At 41.7% G+C, this 21,293-nt stretch overlaps 2 protein-coding genes across 4 annotated transcripts; one reads left to right on the plus strand and one right to left on the minus strand.

The window, feature by feature from the left end:
• Positions 1-233: 233 nt before the first annotated feature.
• LOC306925374 (ubiquitin-conjugating enzyme E2 E1) lies at positions 234-17,704 on the plus strand. 2 transcript variants are annotated; one of them, XM_079504161.1, is made up of 6 exons: positions 234-403; positions 5,023-5,200; positions 6,851-6,901; positions 10,580-10,712; positions 13,441-13,588; positions 17,169-17,704. In XM_079504161.1, the coding sequence occupies exons 2-6, from the start codon at positions 5,052-5,054 to the stop codon at positions 17,264-17,266; spliced, it is 579 nt and encodes a 192-aa protein (XP_079360287.1). In that variant the 5' UTR covers positions 234-403; positions 5,023-5,051; the 3' UTR covers positions 17,267-17,704. The 2 variants fall into 2 exon arrangements, with proteins under 2 accessions (XP_079360287.1, XP_079360286.1); XM_079504160.1 differs by lacking the exon at positions 234-403 and adding an exon at positions 576-720.
• A 138-nt stretch (positions 17,705-17,842) lies between these two features.
• Positions 17,843-21,232, minus strand: LOC306924752 (uncharacterized protein). Of its 2 annotated transcripts, XR_013790207.1 has the most exons (3): positions 20,935-21,232; positions 18,162-20,692; positions 17,843-17,922 (listed from the first exon to the last, which is right to left on the minus strand). XR_013790207.1 is itself a non-coding variant. In XM_079503384.1 (2 exons), exon 2 carries the CDS (start codon positions 20,219-20,221, stop codon positions 18,644-18,646), a length of 1,578 nt encoding a protein of 525 aa, XP_079359510.1. In that variant the 5' UTR covers positions 20,222-20,692; positions 20,935-21,232; the 3' UTR covers positions 18,074-18,643. The 2 variants fall into 2 exon arrangements, 1 of the variants encoding a protein (XP_079359510.1); XM_079503384.1 differs by lacking the exon at positions 17,843-17,922 and having other exon boundaries at positions 18,074-20,692.
• Positions 21,233-21,293: the final 61 nt, after the last annotated feature.

Consider the following 21,293-nt stretch of genomic DNA (forward strand, 5'->3'; position numbering starts at 1 on the left):
ATCTAGTTCACAATGTGTAGTGACCATTATGAACTTGTAGGTAGGCCTATACTATTTTTGAAAATAAAGAAATGTGAATCGTTTTGGAAAAAAGAAAATAAATCTGTTATGGGGGTCACTTCCCTGGCAGAAAGTCTTTTCAGATTGGCTTCCGCAGCCATACATATAAATCTGGGGGTCCCATCCCATGATATGAAAACGTTTGAGAACCACTGTTGTTGTAGGTCGCATGTCCAGCTGTTAATTGTAGGTAAGGTGGATTCACTTTCTCATCTTGATTCGATCGACTGTCAGCCTCCCTCCATCGCTACTGCAGGCAGCCGCGGTACTTCCGTTCCGTTCCGCAGAAAGCAATAATAGGCACCAGCCAGTCAGTGGTGGAGGTCCAGACACAATAGAGAGGGTAAGGTTTGGTCACAAAACGGCTTCTTTTGTTGCACATTTCCCTACGAACATTGTTCAACGTTATGTTTATATATATTTACATCGATTTACGTTAGCATTGTTGACAACTAGACAGCGACTGATACGCAAGCAACAACAAGACCGTCTTGGTTTGTGGGTTGGTTGCTCGGAAATGGCTGTGATTATTTGCTGGACCGGAACAGTTCGTGGCTAAATGCTAAACGTGGTCTTCGTTGATGTACAGGAATGCGAATTTCTTTGTGTCTTCGGTTGAAAGTGCTCCATATCCGTATCATATGCACACACATCACGTCGGTGAGTATCGCTCAGCGTCGTTAAATGATCGGGTTACGGTATTGTTAGCAAGCGACTTTGCCTGTTCCGTTCCAGCAAGTAGTCTGTTTCTGCCTAACGTCAAGGCCTGAAACCGGCTGGTTTTCGTTGCTGTTTGGGGGGGCTGACGGGAATATAGAAGATCTACAAGCTCACAGCGAGTCTCGACGCGACTTGTTGTCAGCTTGTAGATTGGCGCGATCTACAAGCTCAGGCGTGATACAATTGTACGACGAAAGGCTTCAATTTAACTGATTATTAATGAGAATAGTTCCACCATCTCAAGTTAATTGGCTCGTGTGTCTCCGTATGTTTAGTGATTTCATTAACGTTATTAGCTGTCATCCAATGTCTATTCTCTTTACGGTAGTTATGCTGATATTCCATATTATAAATCTGGATTTAAATCTAACCACCTATAATGTAATGTAGCCTACTGCAATTCACGTCTGATTTAAACTCTGGGATGATTTGTTTATCTCTAGGCAGTGGTCAGTGTCTCTTATTTATATATATATATATATATATATATATACACACACACACACACACACACAAATACTAGTGTCATGCCCATTGGGAAGATGACCACATGCCCTAGCACTAGTGCATCATATTACTTGGATGGATGTCAGTACTATGATGTCTATTGATGACATCAAAGATCTCAGTGCTTTAGTCCTTTTTGCTAACTGATTATAAAATATTCAATATATGGGCATAAAAGATATTGGCAAAGATGTGAGACATAAGTTCCAGTGGGACTGGTTGACTTTGACAAAACGTTTCATTCAGGGGTACAATGTCAACACACAACCGCAGGGATTGCTTCATAAAGGTTGATGTGCCGCCAGGTAACGTGATTTGTTCACTTTGTTCAGACCTCATCATACATGATGGAACACAAGGATTTAAAGCCCTTGAGGATCATGTAAAATCCCCAAAACATCTGTATAAAATAAAATAAACTCGGCGGACACACTTTTTGGAAGTCAGGTTTCACCTGAAGCGCCAAAAGCATTGTCCAACACTGCAAACCAGTCATCTACAAAACCCCTCATGCATTTTGATGATCATGTCAAAAGCCAAGAGTTATGTATAATATTAGATTTAACTAAATTAAATTAGAAAGGCTTAGGGATGCACATTATAGGGGTTCCAGTGTCAAAAATAGCAGTTTTGCAAGCTCACAAGTGACATCAAGCGTCAGTCCTTTTTGGCAAGCAATACAGTTCTACTCTAAAAATCACACCTGTGAACTGAGTGGTGCAACTCCCCTGCCCCCCCCCCCCCCCCCCCCCTCTCTGTCTGTCATTAGCAGGCAACAGTGCAGCACTATCTCTCTCTGTTTCTGGCACAACAGCGCCACTTTTGCCCCTACTGCCGCTGCTACTCATAGTCACATAGGTAGTCACATAGGTTAACACGGACATTGCTGTTCCTTGGAGTGGTTGCACCACTCAAAAATTAGGCTTTACATTTTGTGTGTGTGTGTGTGTGTGTGTGTGTGTGTGTGTGTGTGTGTGTGTGTGTGTGTGTGTGTGTGTGTGTGTGTGTGTGTGTGTGTGTGTGTGTGTGTGTGTGTGTGTGTGTGTGTGTGTGTGTGTGTGTGTGTGTGTGTGTGTGTGTGTGTGTGTGTGTGTGTGTGTGTGTGTGTGTGTGTGTGTGTGTGTGTGTGTTGCCTCTCCTCTCTTTTGTCTCTGGGGAGAGAGAATCTAAAGCTGGAGTTATAGACTGTGGTGATAATGTAGGCTTACTAATCTTACATAGAGAAGTTTAAGCATTCTAGTCAGTAACATGGCTGAAGTTATTCTGGAACATATTGCTTCTATTAGCATAATCCATAATACATGCACACCAGTAACAACTTTCTTGTGTGCAATAACATAACTGTAAATAAATAATTGCACACAATTCTCTTTTAGATTTTTTTTCCCCCTCTGAGACCCACTTTCACCTTAACAACACTTTACTAGTGGTGCTAACTAGATAACATCACAGGTGGTGAACCTGTATACGAGACATGCATAAAAATAAAGAACAGCGGCTTGCTTGAACCTGGCAACTTAAATTTGTAAACATGCATATATGCACTCATACAGACCTAGACTGGATTGCTAGCAAAGTACAGAGTAATGCCTCAAAAGCCTATCACCTTCTGTGTGATGCACTTTTTTTGTCTTTGCTTTGGGGGGTGAAGACTATATTTTCGCCTCTGTCCGTTTATGCGTCCATGTGTCTGTGCAGCTAACTTTGAACATGCCACTTTACATGTTGGCCTATAACAATACAACTGTACTGTAAGGTCATACAATAAAACATTCTTCTGGATTCCTTGGATGATGACGCAATCCAGTGTTGTAGAGTGTACTGTAGACCATGTCTTCCAAACTATATGCACACTGAATATCGGTGAAATTAAATGAAGAGAATGTTGTGTCCAAACTGTTCGGCTCCAAACCAAAGCCGATTTACAAAAATACAAGTCTTGTCCACACTTGAATTGAAAAGTGACTTTGTGGAGCACCATGATCTTGTGGAGCAACATGATAAACTTGAATTGTTACTCAAGTTTCCGATACCTGCTACCTCATTAGTAAAGGCAGTACAAGACTCCATCTTTTACTAAATATGTTTGGTTGAAGCCTCAGGGCATATGTAATTTGTTTCATACATCATTTTGACCACAGGATTTACGGATTGGTGCTAGCTGCTAGGTTACAGTACCAACTAGAAATGCACTCTGTCGAGGTGCCAACTTGCGCCTTGCACACACAAGTAGGCCATACATGGCCTACTTGTGCACAACCAGAGTGCGCAAGTGCTGCTACTAACTAATGTCTATTACAACTGCTGTTCTAAATCCTTTAGACCCGTTATTGACCTTATACCAACCTTGAAACATACCTTAGTTACCAGTGTTGTCAAGTAACTAAAGTAATTTATTACTTTCAGTAATATTACTTTTTTCCAGTAACTAGTTACTTTCACATTTTTGAGTAATAATATTACATTTTCTTTTTTACAAAAGTAACATGTTACTATTTTAAACCACAGTCGGAACAACAAACTAGTGTGTGACTTGTGTTGTTAAACTGCAAGAGAAGTAAACAAACTAAACATGGAGGTGGAGGAGACACTGGCATTCACTACTTGGAAGTATTCGCATTATCTTGAGTATGTCCGCGATAAAGACGAGATGTACATTATTGTCCGCTGCAAGTTGTGCATAGGGAAGGTGTGGTTTTCATTTAGTCTGTAATTTATGAATTCATACACAGTAAAGGTTTTAGTGTTCATTTAATTCAAATGAGTGTACAAATGGACCCATCATCATGTGTACACTATACAGTACACCTTTCAGAATTAAACACTGCAGAATAGGGGAGGGGGACTGCTGATGGACAACACCGACATACATACCCAGCCTATCGCAGTACTTACGCGCTATGCTTGCGCAAGTAACAAAGCACTACATAAATGTAACAAACATTAATGTCCATGTGTCAGAGAATACTCAACAAAATTGCTATCTCTAGTTACTTGCACGAGCAGAGTGCAAGTACTGTTTTCGGCTGCGTATATCGGTGACTACCTCGGCCAGTCAGGGATTGTGTATTTTTGGTGGTTCCCTCGGCCAATCAGGAACCAACATACAGAGCCAATCCAATTGGCCGAGGGGGCTACCGACATACGCAGCGCTCTGATTGGCCGAGCGACGCCACCAAAAATACACAATCCCTGATTGGCTGAGCGACAACACCAAAAATACACAATCCCTGATTGGCTGAGTGACAACACCGACATATGTGGATGACATAACCAATTTGAGTTTCAAACTTATAGGACACTTTTACAATGCATTGTAGTGGATATCTCAAACGGGATTTATATAGACATATAACTCGGATGTTTCAATAACTTGATTGGAGTCTGCTTAGTGCAAATTAAATTGTTTTGACATAACTTAAAAAGGAGGCTGATACTGTGTTTCTATTTACCCGTTTGCCAAAGAAGCTTGCAATTTACAATGGGAAAGAGAATATACATAGGCAAGACATCCTCACACGTTGGGTGGTCTAGAATAGACCAGGGGTGTCAAACTGGTGGCAGAAGGGGGGAGGGACGGTAAGTTGACAAGAGTCAGAGGTAAGTTGCGCGCTCCGCTCAAAGCGCAAGTTGGCAGCTCGACAGTGCATTTCTAGTTCTTGTCCTAATTTGGAATGGATACATTTGTGACATTGTTTTACCTCTGTAACTGTATCTCTCTGTACTTCACTATAGGTTCCTGCTTTTCTCCAATCCAAACCGGTATGTCGGATGAGGATTCACGTGCCAGTACTAGCTCTTCATCATCACCCTCGTCCTCCAGCCAAAACACACAGAGGGTCACACCTTGCAAGAAACGTGAGAGCAAAGCCATGAGCAAGACCTCCAAGCTGCTTTCCACCAGCGCCAAAAGGTAGTAAACGGCTATCATTGGCTTGACTTTTCAGAACAAAATGGTTGAGATTAGATTTACTGGTTAGTATTACTCATCACTCATTGTCCTGTCAAGGTCAGGAAGGTCCCCATTCATTTCAAAATAAACATCAAAGTCAATGGCTCTGGTCCAAAATTATGAAGATTTGGGAACTACAGAAATGCATACAACCAGGCCTGGAATTTTGTCATTTTAGGGGCAAGGTTGTCTATTTTGTGAGGGCACAAAGGCCAAATGTCAGTGCAGGAAGGCCATCAAATAAAAATAGATTTTAGTCCATTGAAAAAAGTAATTTAATTTAAGTATTAAGGTTAATATGTAGACTATTTGCAGTGAAATAAATTCATTTGCATTTACAATCTGATCCATGCTCAGAACCTGCACCAATCAAAGTCACTGGATTGGTATAAAGATGGGGACTCGGAAGAATTCATTCAGTTCAATTCAGTTCAATGAAAGGAGAAATTAGGTCATATGTGCCTCAAATATGACGTAAATTTTCTCCATACACATCTCATATTTGCCATTGACAATGAAAGGAGAAATTAGGTCAAATGTCCGCCAAATATGACGTACATTTGTGTCAATTAAATGCCATTGATAATGAAGGGAAAATTGTCGTCATATGTAGACGAGCAAATCGGCTAACCAATCACATAAATTGATGATGTATAATGATAAGAGCGCCCCTCACTTCACACGGGTGTGATTATATATATATATATATATATATATATATATATATATAATCACATAAATTCAGTTGTTATCTTCCTTGTACGTTTAATGTTTGTTTTTAGTTCAATGTTTGTTTTAAAAACGCCATTGACAATGAAGGGAATTTAATGTTTGTTTTGTCACCGTTTGTTTTACATCACCATTACATCACCTAATCAACATGAGTTAGACTTTAATATATTAGTGCAACCGTGAAAACCGCACATTATAGGTAAACGGTGCTCTTATTTTACGTTCCACAGAACAGAAGACGGAGCGCTCTGGCCACTTTAACGTGTTGTGTTTATAGACCTGGTCGAGTCCCCTCTCAAATGAGCACTTTCCCGGTCGGGCAACCCAAAAGCAAACTCTGCATGCCCGAACGTTTCATTTACCTGCCAGGGGCAGTTGGGCAACCATCAGTGTCAACTCCTTGTATTTAAGCATGCCCCCCCAAAAACCAGGACCCCACTCGTGAGTCGTGATGTAATGTGGCAGCCAAGTCTATGGACTTTTAATGTTTTTGTTTGTTTTTGTTTTTTTAAATATTTTTTATCCCACGATTTTTGTAAAAAACATTTTTCACCCCTGTGTCAATTAGCTAATGTGATCCTGGGCTCTACACACCCTCCGCCAACCTAGTCCCCATATATGGGGGACATGGGGATAGCAACGGACTTGAACTCGTGCTTCCTTCATGCCTGAGTGTCCAAGTTGCTCCTTTACACCTGACAGGGGGAGTTTCCCTGGTTGGACGTAGTGCGTGGAAGGAACACGTTATTCCAACCAGTTCCTTTCCCCTCCATCAGGCTTTTAACAGTGCTTTAATGTTTGTTTTAAGCAGTGACATCATGTGGCGGCCACAGTGGGTGCCCATCACTTCACACAAATGTGATTTTTGTGTGTTTGCAGGATTCAAAAAGAGCTGGCGGATATCACACTGGACCCTCCACCCAACTGCAGGTATGTTTCATCTAATCTTCCATTGATTTATTGATTGATTGAATGTAAACAGCACAGACAGTCAAACACTTGGTCTTAATCGTTTACCCGCCAGGAACATAGGAATTTTAAAACGTAGAATCTTGTAGCCTGCCACAAACGGAAAAGCCGTTTTAACAGCGATGTATTAATTAATGCATGTTTTAATACGATCGTATCGAAATCTACCGTCAGTTAGCTTTGTTATGCTTCTGACACAATGGGCGCGGCCATTTTGAAAATGCGCGCGCATCCACTAACATTGTCGGCTCTGTTTTCAGACGGCTTTATCTCACAGAAGCGACATTGCAGAGGACGCTTTGTCCCAGACAAGCGTTTTCAACGGCCTGTAGCAGGCGCTGTGATACTCGCGGTCCACTTTTTCCACCAACGACCGAGAGAACGAGCACCAGCTTCGTCAACACACACGGAATGGTTTCATAGTAAAATGCGATTACGGATATTTGGCTCTTCAAAGTAAGTGTCACGCGTGATTAAACCATGGCAATACGCAATCGAGGGATTAATTAATGGCGGCAGGCTAAGAGTAAGGATAGCACCAAAAATAGTCCTTGCGGTCTTGTTTCCATTCGGGTCCTATGTGTTCAATTCATAAACATGACATGAAAAATAACAGAATTCAATATCATCACAAAATATAAAACACTATGAACAGAGTGGAAGAAGAGGGGTGTAAAGAGGGGGTGGGGGTGATCTCCTGTCTAAGGGAGAAGATATCATTTCCTCCCTTTGGCCTAAGGTGGATTTTCAGGCCTTTTTTAAAGGAAGCCAGTGATCTGCCTTATTTTATGCCTTGCCTGTGGTGTATTCATTGAAAAGCCTGAACTGTGTTGTATATTTATTCAGTGGCATTTTTTAAAATTAATCCTTGAACTACCGTTGACTGTTTTGACATAGTGAATTAATTAATCCAGACCTCCCGTTGACGGGATTCACGTAATTGTTTTATTCCCTATAATCAGGGGATTTTTTTAAATGATTTAGCAACTTTTAGCATTTTTTGCTAGCGGCCGATGTCCTCCATCTAAAACCAGCCGAAATCCTCGCGTGCACGCTCGCGCACACACGCACGCGGTCTTCGATATTCGGGGCTTGATTAGAGCTTAATTTGACTTAGATATGAAAATAAACAACGATCTCACGGAGTGGGGCACAGATCACTGTAACACACCAGTGAAGAATGATAGCAGATGTTTACACCGTTGAAACGGAAATGATGACGGCCAGATTCGGTCAGTTGGGCATAATGGTGAAGTTACCGCCACCATCAGGACTGGGTGTCTAATACTAAATGCTAAAATCATGAATAGAGCTGGCAGAAGGCACTGAAAAGCTGCTATTGGGGTGGCAGTCCAAGGTTTAAGCTAAGAAGCATTTCCATACAACAATATTGATGTTGACATTGATTTGAAAGAGAAACAAGTGCGAGAAAGATACATATAATCAAACTAGCGAAAATAGCCGATCTACAAGCTCGAAATGTGCTGTAGATCACCATTTTCACTAATTTGTGATATTGTACAAGGCCAGCTCAGTGGCCTTGTGGTTAGTGTGCCTCACGCTACAGAAACAGGAGATAGGCTTCTGCTGTATGAGCCTCATGACTCACCAAGGCGCGCGCGTGTGTGTCTGTGTGTGGTGCCTTTTTTTTAAGGGGTTAACAACATGCCCCAAATAGGTGTAGATTTTTAATCAATTAATAAATCATCGATTATGTTTTGATTCATTAACCCGATTAGTATAATTAACTAATAACTGGTCTGAATTGCCATAACTGATGCATCAGTCTGAAACATGACAATGAAGCACAGTCTGGTGCATGGCTGGCTGTCCAATAGTATTCATGCACAATTCATTATATTAAATAACCTCTTAAATTATAGAAATGGTCATATTCAACTTGATGATAAAGCTTAGTCAATTACTCAATTGTATAAATGATATAAATACTATTTAATCATTTCAGAATCTGGTTGAAATTCAGTAAATAAGATAATTAGAAACTGAATTGAAGCTGGAAACTACCTTGACTTGAATGTCAAAGCATTTTACAACATTAGCTTGACTTGAAGTTTTCATTCTCACTCAGTCTGTCTTGAATCTCCTCCTGCACATTTAGATCAATACTTTTATTTCTTGTACTCATTACTCTCTGGGGGTGTTCCAAGACAGTATGAAAGGGGAATAAAGGTTCAGTTGCTTTAAGAACATCAATATGGATCTGAATGCATAGACTCATATCAGTGATTTGCTATAAAGGGATGCATCTTATGTCTTTAAAAAAGGATTACCAGCACTCATTTTGATCCTTTAAGGATTTCTTGTTTGTTCAAGTCATACACCCCAGCAGAAGATCAACAGACATTTTGGCCCACAGACCTTGCAATGAGTTGGTGTTTTAGAGGCTCTAGCCCCTCCTACATCCAGCTTTTAGTTCACTTTTAGTTAACGTCCACAAACATTAAATTCCCATTGACAATGAATGGAGAAATAGTGTCTGAGCAAATGGGCATAGTGTCTTTTTTTTGTCATGATGATGTACGATGATGAGAGCGCCCCTCACACGGGTGTGATTTAAAAAAAATAAAAATAAGGGTTTATGCCTCTCTTTTTGAGTATCTTTTAAAAACTTTTTTTCACCCAGACCGCTTTGTGTGAGGCACCCAGGTGACACTTAATGTCTGTCTAGTTTCATTCACGCTGAGGAAGGCCTGTGGGCCAAAACGGATAGTATACTTACTCTGCCCACTGTAGGGGTGTGTTCAACAATACCATATTCTCATTTCACAATTCCTATTTAAGTACATACGAGACCGCAAACAGGTTTCAGGGTTAGAGTAGTGTGAAAATGCCTTCGTTGCTTGCTGCTTCTGAAAACCTTTTGGTTAATACTGCCACTTCCTGGCATGGAGTCATTACGTCTCTCACACAGGCGAGCAACAGACCCATCAGCTGACCGTGCGGTGTGTTAACAGTGTGCTTACTGCAACTGTTAACACCTTTATTTTTGAGTGGTGTAAACCACTCCTACAACTGGCTTTGTTTGTCTGTCTGTGCAAAAAAAATGAGCATGGTTGATGCTGATTTCATTACGTCAGACATTACGTCAGAACACAGCTGATCAGGCTATATAATACCTCACACCACTCAGTTCACACGGGTGTGGTTTTTTGATAATTTTTTTGATGAATTGAACATGGTGGACCCTCTTGTAAACAAGTGTAATGCTTAATTGGGTCGTCCACTCACAGTTAACAGTCTTTGTATTGAGTTTGTGCTTGAAATGTACTGGAATTCTGCAAACTGTTAATAAATATTTCAATCAAACAATCGGGAAACATAATCAATAGAATAATCGTTAAATGATAATCGATAGTTGCAGCCCTACCTGACATCTGACCCTACTGATCTGCTGACGGTAGTCTGGACTCTGTATTAGTCAGGGCAAGTCAGTTTGGTGTATAGGGGCTAATGACGGGTTAATTTAGTGGTTGGACCAGAAAATAATAAGCTGAACCTTGCTGCCGGAGCTGAAGGAGTTACACTGTTATTTTTTCTTTCTAACAATTTTCCATTCACTCTGCTATCTGGTGAAATCTACTATACCATAGCGAGGCTGACATTTCTTTCTTCTTGCAGCGCTGGTCCTAAGGGAGACAACATCTATGAGTGGAGGTCGACCATCCTGGGACCGCCCGGCTCTGTCTATGAGGGAGGCGTCTTCTTCCTGGACATTGCATTCACACCAGACTACCCTTTCAAACCACCCAAGGTACTGAGTTCAAAATGTCACAGCTCACTTACCCATTGAAACCGGGAAAGCATCTGTGTCATTGTAGATATTGCATATATATATATATATATATATATATATATATATATATATATATTTTTTTTTTTTTTTTGGGTCCTTGGCACAAAAAAGTTGCCAACCACTGATTTTAGAAGGCATTTGTAGAATCGGCCTCAGGTCTTGATGGGTTAATGCCACACTACCGATGTATATCCAGTGAATCACAGAATAAGATTTTTTTTATTTTTGTTTTTATCTGCATAGCCTGTTTTTTGTTTGTAATAGCAGTCAATATTAGTAATGCAATTGAAACGTTTTAATCTAAATTATTTACACTATTACTAATAACCTTTACTCAGGGAGTCATACTTGAACTTATGCTGTGTAGATAGAAGTGAAGACAAATCCACATCTGCTCATAAAATATGTATCTTCACTAACTAACAAAAAGCCATTGGAGAAGCCCGCTTTGCATAACATTTTGTGAAAATCGATCTTGCTGTCATTGTAGTCTCATGAATGGGTATTTCCTGGTGTTCCAAAGTGCTGCTTTTCAGCCACCAGAGGGCTTTTCACTTCTGCTGAGTCACAATAAGGAATCCAATATGTTACTGTTGTTTGATAACAGAATGTCCCAGTTCATTCGTTCAAAAAGGATCAAAAACTGACTCTTCCGTAAACTTTTTTTTTATTACACATACACATGTTGATCTTTTAAATACATGTTTTACTGAATACAGTTAATTCAACTGAGGTGGTATTTTAAATGTTTTTGTGTGGTGTTATGAAAGACAATGATGGTTGTTAATGTTTATACTACATAACTTATGTCTAGTGATATATGATGTCATTATACACAAACAAAACTTTGATGTGATTTAACAAACTTGGCATTGGTTTGGAAGTAAAACATGTACCGGTATATTGGTTATCAAAGTGAAAACGGAGACTGGCTGCTGTTAAACTGCTACTGTATTTTTAAGGCTGTGGCACACTCGGCTGCCATCGATAATCGTCAGTAGCCAATACACGGTTGTTGGATATAAAGTGTGAGGTGTGAGGCATCCGTGCCCCATGTTGATGATGGGGGGGGGGAATAGCTAGTGAGATGGAGTTGGAGAGAGTACATGTGTCCGTTTGTCTTTCTCTTTCAAGGTTTCCCTTGTAAGCCAGCCAGTTCAAATCTTAATTGACTGTTAAATATAAAAATCGCCGGCCGCCTTGGGTTTGAAAAATTATATCTTTTGCATATTAAATAAAGTAATGCAACATTTGGTTGTTTACAACCATTAAATAGAATAGCCTTTTTTGTCTCCTTTTTTAACGGTTAGTAGGGGCAGCCCGTTTGACCGTCTAATCCGCGCACACCCCTAGTACGACGTAGTCACGTACCAAGAGCAGATCTCTCATCTGTCCTCCCAACACCACTGCATGATAGAGTAGTTATACTTTAGGAAACTATAAACACAGGAACAGCTGTAATAAAGTCCTGCCTGCTGTTTAAAGCAAAACAGCAAAAATATAAATTTGATGCACAAATAAGTCTGTTTCAAGTTTAAGAACTGCTGGTCAGAAAATATGCAGAACGGGGAGATAGTTGGACATAAAATATACAGCAGTCCCAGCGTGTGTGCTTGCGTTTGTGTTTTGGTTTCACTTGTTTAATTCGGGTCAGCGCGGTGAGGTGCGGTTTGTTGTGGCCTACATATATCATTGATGATTTTTATCGTGTGTGTGTGTGTGTGTGTGCGTGCGTGCGTGACAGACTATAACATAAACATTACAGATGGTATAGCATTTTTTAATCTGTCCACTGTCGAGGTTGTATTGGTGCCCCCGCAGCCCCCCTATATGTTGTTCATTTTGTGGTGGCCCAATGAATATATAGGTTCCATATTAAGCTCTATAAATATATCTGACCCCAGGTGCACACAACAGTCCACATGGATAACAAGCTCAAACAACCATACCATGATAAAAAAAACCTTCATGCATACAGACATAAATTCACACACTATAGCAGTCTAATGTCAATAATGAGTACTAGAGTACGTCTAGATTTCGGGTCCTTACGCCGGTGATCCGACTGATATGGCCATATATGGAGATCTCTGTATCTGTCAGTCCATGTCCCTTTTTATGGGCATAAATCGAGATCCCTGGTGTCCTTAGTATATGGCCATATATCATTAATCTGTTCTCCAAAATTGTGACGTATATTGCATCAGACCACTTACAGCACTAGTCTGCAAAATCATTGCGCCCATACAAATACAAACTGCATGATACATTTGAAAGCATGACATGTAGTTTATGGGAATTATGACATACCCCATGATAATGTAGTATATATTTCTGCGTAGTGTGCAGGCTTTTGCACTTTGCAGACCGGTGTGGTAACAAACCACAGGATCTATATAACATTACATGTATGACCTAAGCATGTTCATGCTCAGACATCATGCAATATCCTTGTCATCATGATCTGCAGTTTTTGTCAAGTCACTGCAGATGAGGGGGGAACACTGTTGTCTGCCTACATGTGTAGGTAAATTTAGGTTAGTTCCAGAGAATTGTAGAATCTATGCACATTGAGGCTGTTCTGCCGGTTGTAGTGGTCCAAACACCTTACCAAGACACTTTATGATGTGTTTCCTTTCATTTGTTACCTTTGTTGCAGTACCCAGTGTTGTCTCTGTCTTGCCAGGTGACGTTTCGTACGAGGATCTACCACTGCAACATCAACAGCCAGGGCGTGATCTGTCTAGACATCTTGAAGGACAACTGGAGCCCTGCACTCACCATCTCCAAGGTGTTGTTGTCCATCTGTTCCCTGCTCACTGACTGTAACCCAGGTAAGGCTGTGACTAGTTAATTGCATTTTCAACCTTTTTGCCCTTGCAAGCTATCCATACCCAACTAGCCTACCCAGTCTAGAATCGTAAACATTTCATGCCAAAAGTGGCCTTCTCTACTGTCGGATGTAGGGTTTGGATACCAGTGCAAAATTTAAATGGTGTCGGTGCCTGAAACTAATAAAAGGCACAAAACTATGGTATACATCAATGTTGCTTTACATCGACAAATATTGCAAATTTGCAATAGATTATCTCTGCCCACAAACAAGCCATTGTCATCCGTGTTTGGTTAGCTGGGCATTAAACTTAGACCCTTGTAAAACATGAATAAGTAGAGTTTCAATGTTTGTATAATGTTTGTTGTGCAAGGGACAATTGTCCCGCTTATTACATGGCTACTCGATAAAGAAATTAATAAATTGAACCAAAAGTAACAACAGAATGGTTTCATTACTTACGTTAAAGGTATATTCAGTGATTTGACTTAATTCAAATATCACTTATTTTTTCTTTTTTTCTGGATAATCCTCCCTACTATAGAGTGTGCTGACCATATAAGGAGTTCCTCCCTGTCCCCAGTGAGCCCCTGGGGTCAAAAAACCCTAGTTTCAGTTTTGGTGGCGGGTGGCAAAGCCTTCATCCAATCAGGATGAGAGGGGCCTTCCTCCAATCATGATCGAGTGGGGGCGGGCCTTGGTGCACATGCTGTTGGCCTGTTGCACTTCCCCCCACTGTAGAGCGTGCATGTGCACATTTTGTTACCGGGGCGGACTGGGTGGTTTTCCAAATCACCCAAATCACTGAATGCTCCTTTAATGAAAGTATTCCATTATTTTATGCCAGGTCACAGTACATCCAGTGCAACGTGTCGCCTCGGAAATCAAAAGTGTTGATCAAATAGAATCAATTTCCGGTTACTATTTCTCGCTTCAAATGTTTCAAAAACATTCTTGAGAGCAATTTTTGGCTGTACACGATGTGTGTATGTTTATGGCTGCCATGTTGGGTACGACGAAAATCAAGCAGCACAGCAGGTGTCGCTCTGAGCCTTGGATTAGATTGCGGTCTGTTATTGAGTCCAGTGCCAGTGGTCATTATCGAGAGATAACACACCGCTAAATTCAGTGATCGACCAATTGGAATCAAGCATTCAACCAAGCCGTGTAATAACTAAGGGATAATATCTGGCTAGGTGGTCATTGTCGGGAGATAATTCAGGGAGTTTAACCACCGAGGTTCGCACTGGCTGCGTCTGGCCAGCTGCAGGGCTGCAGCACTGTCAGAAAACAAGGAAGTGAGTTCAAGGTTCAAGGTTGTCTTTATTTGTCTCCCTTGGGAGAAATTTGTCGACTGTGGCTCAAGAGGTAGAGCAGGTCGTCCAATGATCCATGGGTCGGCGGTTCGAATCCCGGCTCCTCCTGGCTACATGTCGAAGTGTCCTTGGGCAAGACACTGAACCCCAAATTGCTCCCGATGTGCTGGTTGGTACCTTGCATGGCTTCCGCCACAATCGGTGTGTGAATGGGTGAATGTAATGCACAATCTATGTAAAGCGCCTTGGATAAAGGCGCTATATAAATGCACCATTTTTTATTTACCATTTTGGAGACAGAGTCACAGCTGCATACAAATAACAGACACGTTCACATACGATCAAATAGAATCCATTTTCGGGTCCTGCTTTGTCTATTTCTCGCTCAAATGTTTTCAAAAACATTTTTGAGAGCAATGTTAGCTGTAAATGACATTGTGTGTCACTAGTGTGTGTGTTTACATGGCTGTCATGTTGGAAACGGCAGTAAATCAAGCGGGGCGCAGCGCAGCCGCACAGCTGGTGCTCAGAGGGTTTGATTAGGCAGAGGTCTGTTATAGAGCGGAGCGGTCATTATGATGAGATAACTCACCGCTGAATTAAGCGATTGACCAATCAGTATCAAGCATTCAACCAAGCCATGTAATAAGGTGTTGTAAATATGTCTTCACAGTAACAGTAGCCCCTACAGTGGTGCTGCTAAAGTCGCTTCCTGTGTTTAGAAAAGCTTTTGTCCTACCCCATCCAAGACCAGTTACTGATGACCAGTAACTAGTTATCGTTACTAGTTACTCAGCGGTGGCATGTTGCCTGTTTGTGTTTGCCTGTGTGTATCATATTAGTGTGAGAGGACATCGCCTGTAGGTTTGAGATGACAGATACTCCGGAGGGCGAAACGGTTCAGTCGGATAACAGATACAGTATAACGTAACGCACACACAGTAACTATAACGGCATTACTGAATGGTAAAAGTTAGCTACATACATAGTTGCCACAGAAGGTAGTTGCGTTACTTTGTAACGTGTTAGTCCCAACACTCCAAGACATGAATAGCAGTATAATAGCAGATTGTCTCCAACCATGGTAAAGATGCCAGTTGGTATTATATAAACTGACACAGGTTGGAAAAGGTAGATTAATTAACTTTTTATTAACGGTGAAAAATCGTGATTGTGTAGCGTTTGTGGATAAATGTCATCATATTGGTCACTGTCTTAAGGAACATGTTATTCCAACCAGTTCCTTTCCCTTCCATCAGGCACCCCATCTGGCCAGGGGGAGGCAGTATAGAGACCAGGATTACTGCATGTTTTTTGTGAGGGTCACTGTCACTGTCATTTTAAAGGCATTTATTTATTATTCCGATAGGACATAAACAACTAGATTAAGGTGGGGGGGGGGGGGGGTAATTTCCTCTACCTTTGGCATGCTGAAAGGTGGATTTTCAGGCCTGTTTTAATGGACGCCAGTGATTTGCATTTTTTAGGGAGGGAGTGCTGTAGAAGTAGAATTTACCCATGTTTGTTTTGAAAGTGGGTGGTACCAGATCGTTGTTTTCGCTTCCTCTTGTATTGTGGCTGTGGGTGTTTTGAGGTAGTTTGTCAGGTATGTAAGTATAGAGGGCAAAGCTGCATTTACAATTTTAAATGTCAGTCCCAATTTCAATGGCTCAAAGGGTAAGACCACTTTTTTAGAGGTTTGGGTTGTTTTCTTACCTTATTATGGGCAAACTAGTCCATTCCATGAGTTATTTCATTGTGTTGTTTATTGGCAATTTGCTCATTGACTTCCATTGTAACGGGGAACAGCTCTTAAAGTCACTCTTTTAGCACATAAACCAACGCAACAAAAGCTGATTCTGACAGTTTATGACATCAGGAAAACTCTGTTTTCAAAACGCGGTTTTATTTTTAATACCAAATGTCAATTTTGTCTTGTTTTGACTAATTTGTGTAGAAAGAAGATCTGGTAGGTCTGCCTACGCCGACCGAATCACTGCTGTTCGCGGTAACACTGGTTAGAGGGGGGGGGGGGGGGGGTGTAAGTTTTAGTTTATCAAATCGTAAAGCCACTTATCAGTTAGATCAAAACATCTCTTTCCAGTCAAACAGAAATGGAGATTTCTGCAGAATGTTGTACATCCCATTTAGTGCTTTAGTACTCCGGATTTGTTTTAAAGACTCCTTTGCCGTTTCTTTCTTTTGTTGATAATTATAATTACATTGTGTGTCTAAGCTAAATATGAATTCTTCTTTTCATCTTAGCTGATCCCCTTGTTGGAAGCATTGCCACCCAATACACGACCAACAGAGCGGAGCATGATCGAACAGCCAAACAGTGGACAAAGCGATACGCAACATAAGCCCACAAGAGGACAGCAGTGTGTGTGTGTTGGGGTGGGAGGAAGGTGAACTCTAAACAGTTTGTGTTTGGGGGGGTATTTCTATTTCAGATTTTTAGTACTTTATTGTCTGGTATATTTTTTTGCTTCTTGATTAAGTTATCTCCTCAAATATGGTAATAAAGACAACAATTGAAAAGGAACATTTTGTTTACGTCCCTCTTTGTTTGGAAATGATTTGCTTTTTCAGATGTGGAATTATATGTTATGAGGATGTATGCCAGATATATTGTTGAACCATTTGTAATCAGTCAATTTTACATTTATCACCTATGACTGATAATTATTTTACAGCAACCATGTCCTGAAGTGTTTTTTGTTTTGTTTTTATCTTGTGGTCCGTGGATAAATGTAATCACAATGGTCATTTTCATTAAAGAGGATTGAGATAAAAAGCTGGTTCAAAGTTTGTCTCTACAACTTTGTGTATCCCACATGGAATTTGACACAAGACCAGCTACCGATGCATGCATGTGTTTCAGTCATGACATGACTGGACACACTGGTGGTAATGGTATCCTCTGACTGACTGGATGTAGCGGACCGGCTGGATAATAATTGGGTAAAGCCGACTGATGAGTTTGACGTTTCTCTTTATTCAGAACCCAACGTAGAAACTGGAAAAATGACATAACATACATAGGCTACATCAATATACTGCAACATTCCATAATCAAAAGGCATAATATACATATTCCATAACATCCATGAGCATAATATACATCACAAAACTATACGATATTTAATCCATCACATCAACATGCAATATAGAAATAAATAACCCTCAGACAATACATACAACAAGACTAATTACCAATATCCCTCATACAAGATTGACCAACAATAAAAGTATCACCTTTTTCCCCTTTCCAGCTCGGTGCTAAAGTGGCTTGTGCAAAACTGTTCTGTTCCAGGGCTCGTTTGGGCCATCCGTCCTTCCTTTGCGGTCTGACCGTCCGTCCGTCCGTCCGTCCTTCCCTTCCTCAAATAAACTTCTCCATGTTTGCCATTCCTCTCTTGTGGCAAATCTGGCAATATCTGTTCCTCTACCAGCGAGGTGGGCAAGTGACAGTTTTATGAGCTAATGCCTCCTTCTAGCCCCATACTGGGTGTCAGCACCACACAGGTGATCTTGATCTGTGTAATCAGTACCAGTTTGTACAGGAAACAATCAAAATAAGGCCTGAGACCTGACATTTGGACAGAAAGCCTTTCAAAATAAAAGCCTTAGGGACAACACATTGTGACAATTGGAACCCTCCATTGTGGGTCCGTTACACTCCCACCAAAATCATAGTGATTTAAAAACTTGGCATAATCACAAAGATTTTTGTCAATTTACGTGACCCCATACTCATTTAAAATTCTAAATACAATATGTAGGAAGGGGCTGTGCAGTCTGTCTCCCACCTTTCCTCCCACCTTAAATACTCCATCTCCAATGAGAACATGCTCAGCACTGACTTCCGATGAGCATTGACTGATGAGCATAGTGTCTTGGGCCTTGAACCTTCCAGCCTTGGCTGGTTTCCTTTTGGTTTGTTTGGGCAGGGATGCCCGTTCTTCGACTGGTTGTCGTCGTCCTTGTTGCAGTGGTGCTCCTCTAGCTGCTCGTGTCGCTAATAAAGCAGTCAGGGTGTCTTCCTTGGCAGCCACTGCTTTGGGGGCCTGGCCCTCAGCTTGAACTTGATTCTGAGGGATGGCATGAGGCTCGGCCCCTCCGACCTGCAGAACACCAGCGCCAACTGAATCCCCTGGCCTCTTGGGATCTGAGGCTACGGCCGTTGCACCCTGCTGGGCTGAGTCTTTGGGCTTCACTGCTGCCACTCCCTCATTCACCTCCAGCTGTTCCTCGATGCCCTTTTCCTCTTTGCGATCCGGAGCACCCGACCTAGCTGTTGTGTCTGGCAGTGGTGGATCTCCTTTTGTTGCTCCTCTGACAGCCAGGAGCGTCCTCTGCTGCTCCCGCTCCTGTGCGGCAGCCTCGAGCTTCCTCTGCTGCTCCCGCTCCTGTGCGGCAGCCTGGAGCTTCCTCTGCTGCTCCCGCTCCTGTGCGGCAGCCTCGAGCTTCCTCTGCTGCTCCCGCTCCTGTGCGGCAGCCTGGAGCTTCCTTTGCTGCTCCCGCTCCTGTGCGGCAGCCTGGAGCTTCCTCTGCTGCTCCCGCTCCTGTGCGGCAGCCTGGAGCTTCCTTTGCTGCTCCCGCTCCTGTGCGGCAGCCTGGAGCTTCCTCTGCTGCTCCCGCTCCTGTGCGGCAGCCTGGAGCTTCCTCTGCTGCTCCCGCTCCTGTGCGGCAGCCTGGAGCTTCCTTTGCTGCTCCCGCTCCTGCTCAAACTGCTCCGTCCATGTCATCTGCTCCATCCGTCCAGCTTCAAACTGCTCCGTCCAGCTCATCTGCTCCTTCCGTTTCTTTACTTCTGCTTTCCTTGCAGCAAGCTCTGCTGCCTCCACATGGCTGGCTACCACCAAAGCCGGTGTAGAATGACAGCCATATCTGGAATTGATTTGTGTTGGAGGGCCAAAGGAGTGAGGCTCACAGTCAAGCAGTTCTTTAAACCGTTTTTGCACTAAGATTCCATTAAATTCATCCTCTAGAAACCTCTTGTATTCTATTTTCAAAATGTCCTCTGAAATACATTTACATGCCTCAACTCGTCGTTTTATCCCAATATCAGGTGTGATGTATTCTCTGATTTCATCATATAGTCTCGAAATGTCTTCTTTACTCTTAACCAGTGTTTCAATTAGAATTCCTAGGTCGCTCTCAGCATTGGACTTTGACTTTAACTGCGTTCTTACTGTGCGTACAATGACCTTCCACTCGTCATATAAGCAGAGAAGCCTTTTTACCATATTATCAACAAATTCTAGACCTGCATTGTCATCTGACTCATTCACCATCATGCTAATGTCTGCCATTTTGGATTAGATTTCAAATAAAATGTAAAAACAGGCTATGGGTGTGACTGAAAATAAAGACCTTGAATATAATAACCATAAATAAATGCAACACAAAAACAAATATGGACCTTAAATCACTGTATTACAATCTCACTGTAAAACACCATAATCTTTGCATGTAAACCATTAACTGAAATTAAATTCAAGAACCCTTATATACAATATGTCCATATATGTTCCGTCTCCTGACAGTGTAATGTTCTGTCCTGCAGTTGTAGTGTTTGTGTTAATGTAACCGTTCACCAGATTCATTTGACTGTCCGATGTGTTGCAGGCCTGATGGCATAGTTTGAGCTCCAGTGTAGATGAGTGGTGAAGAGTTGCAGTCCTTGGGTAAAGTTTCTACTGTAGCGGACCGGCTGGATAATAATTGGGTAAAGCCGACTGATGAGTTTGACGTTTCTCTTTATTCAGAACCCAACGTAGAAACTGGAAAAATGACATAACATACATAGGCTACATCAATATACTGCAACATTCCATAATCAAAAGGCATAATATACATATTCCATAACATCCATGAGCATAATATACATCACAAAACTATACGATATTTAATCCATCACATCAACATGCAATATAGAAATAAATAACCCTCAGACAATACATACAACAATAAGACTAATTACCAATATCCCTCATACAAGATTGACCAACAATAAAAGTATCACCTTTTTCCCCTTTCCAGCTCGGTGCTAAAGTGGCTTGTGCAAAACTGTTCTGTTCCAGGGCTCGTTTGGGCCATCCGTCCTTCCTTTGCGGTCTGACCGTCCGTCCGTCCGTCCGTCCTTCCCTTCCTCAAATAAACTTCTCCATGTTTGCCATTCCTCTCTTGTGGCAAATCTGGCAATATCTGTTCCTCTACCAGCGAGGTGGGCAAGTGACAGTTTTATGAGCTAATGCCTCCTTCTAGCCCCATACTGGGTGTCAGCACCACACAGGTGATCTTGATCTGTGTAATCAGTACCAGTTTGTACAGGAAACAATCAAAATAAGGCCTGAGACCTGACATTTGGACAGAAAGCCTTTC

This window comes from Electrona antarctica (assembly GCF_951216825.1).
Source record: "Electrona antarctica genome assembly, chromosome: 6".
Classification (NCBI taxonomy): Eukaryota; Metazoa; Chordata; class Actinopteri; order Myctophiformes; family Myctophidae; genus Electrona; species Electrona antarctica.

Bases quoted from the DNA above. Each gene is read 5' to 3' on its own strand.
- LOC306925374 (XM_079504160.1), top strand. From the start codon at position 642: ATGTACAGGAATGCGAATTTCTTTGTGTCTTCGGTTGAAAGTGCTCCA. The intron at 10,713-13,440 runs GTACTGAGTTCA...CTGTCTTGCCAG, and splicing joins ACCCTTTCAAACCACCCAAG to GTGACGTTTCGTACGAGGAT. The intron at 13,589-17,168 runs GTAAGGCTGTGA...TTTTCATCTTAG, and splicing joins GCTCACTGACTGTAACCCAG to CTGATCCCCTTGTTGGAAGC.
- LOC306924752 (XM_079503384.1), bottom strand. From the start codon at position 20,221: ATGGCAGACATTAGCATGATGGTGAATGAGTCAGATGACAATGCAGGT.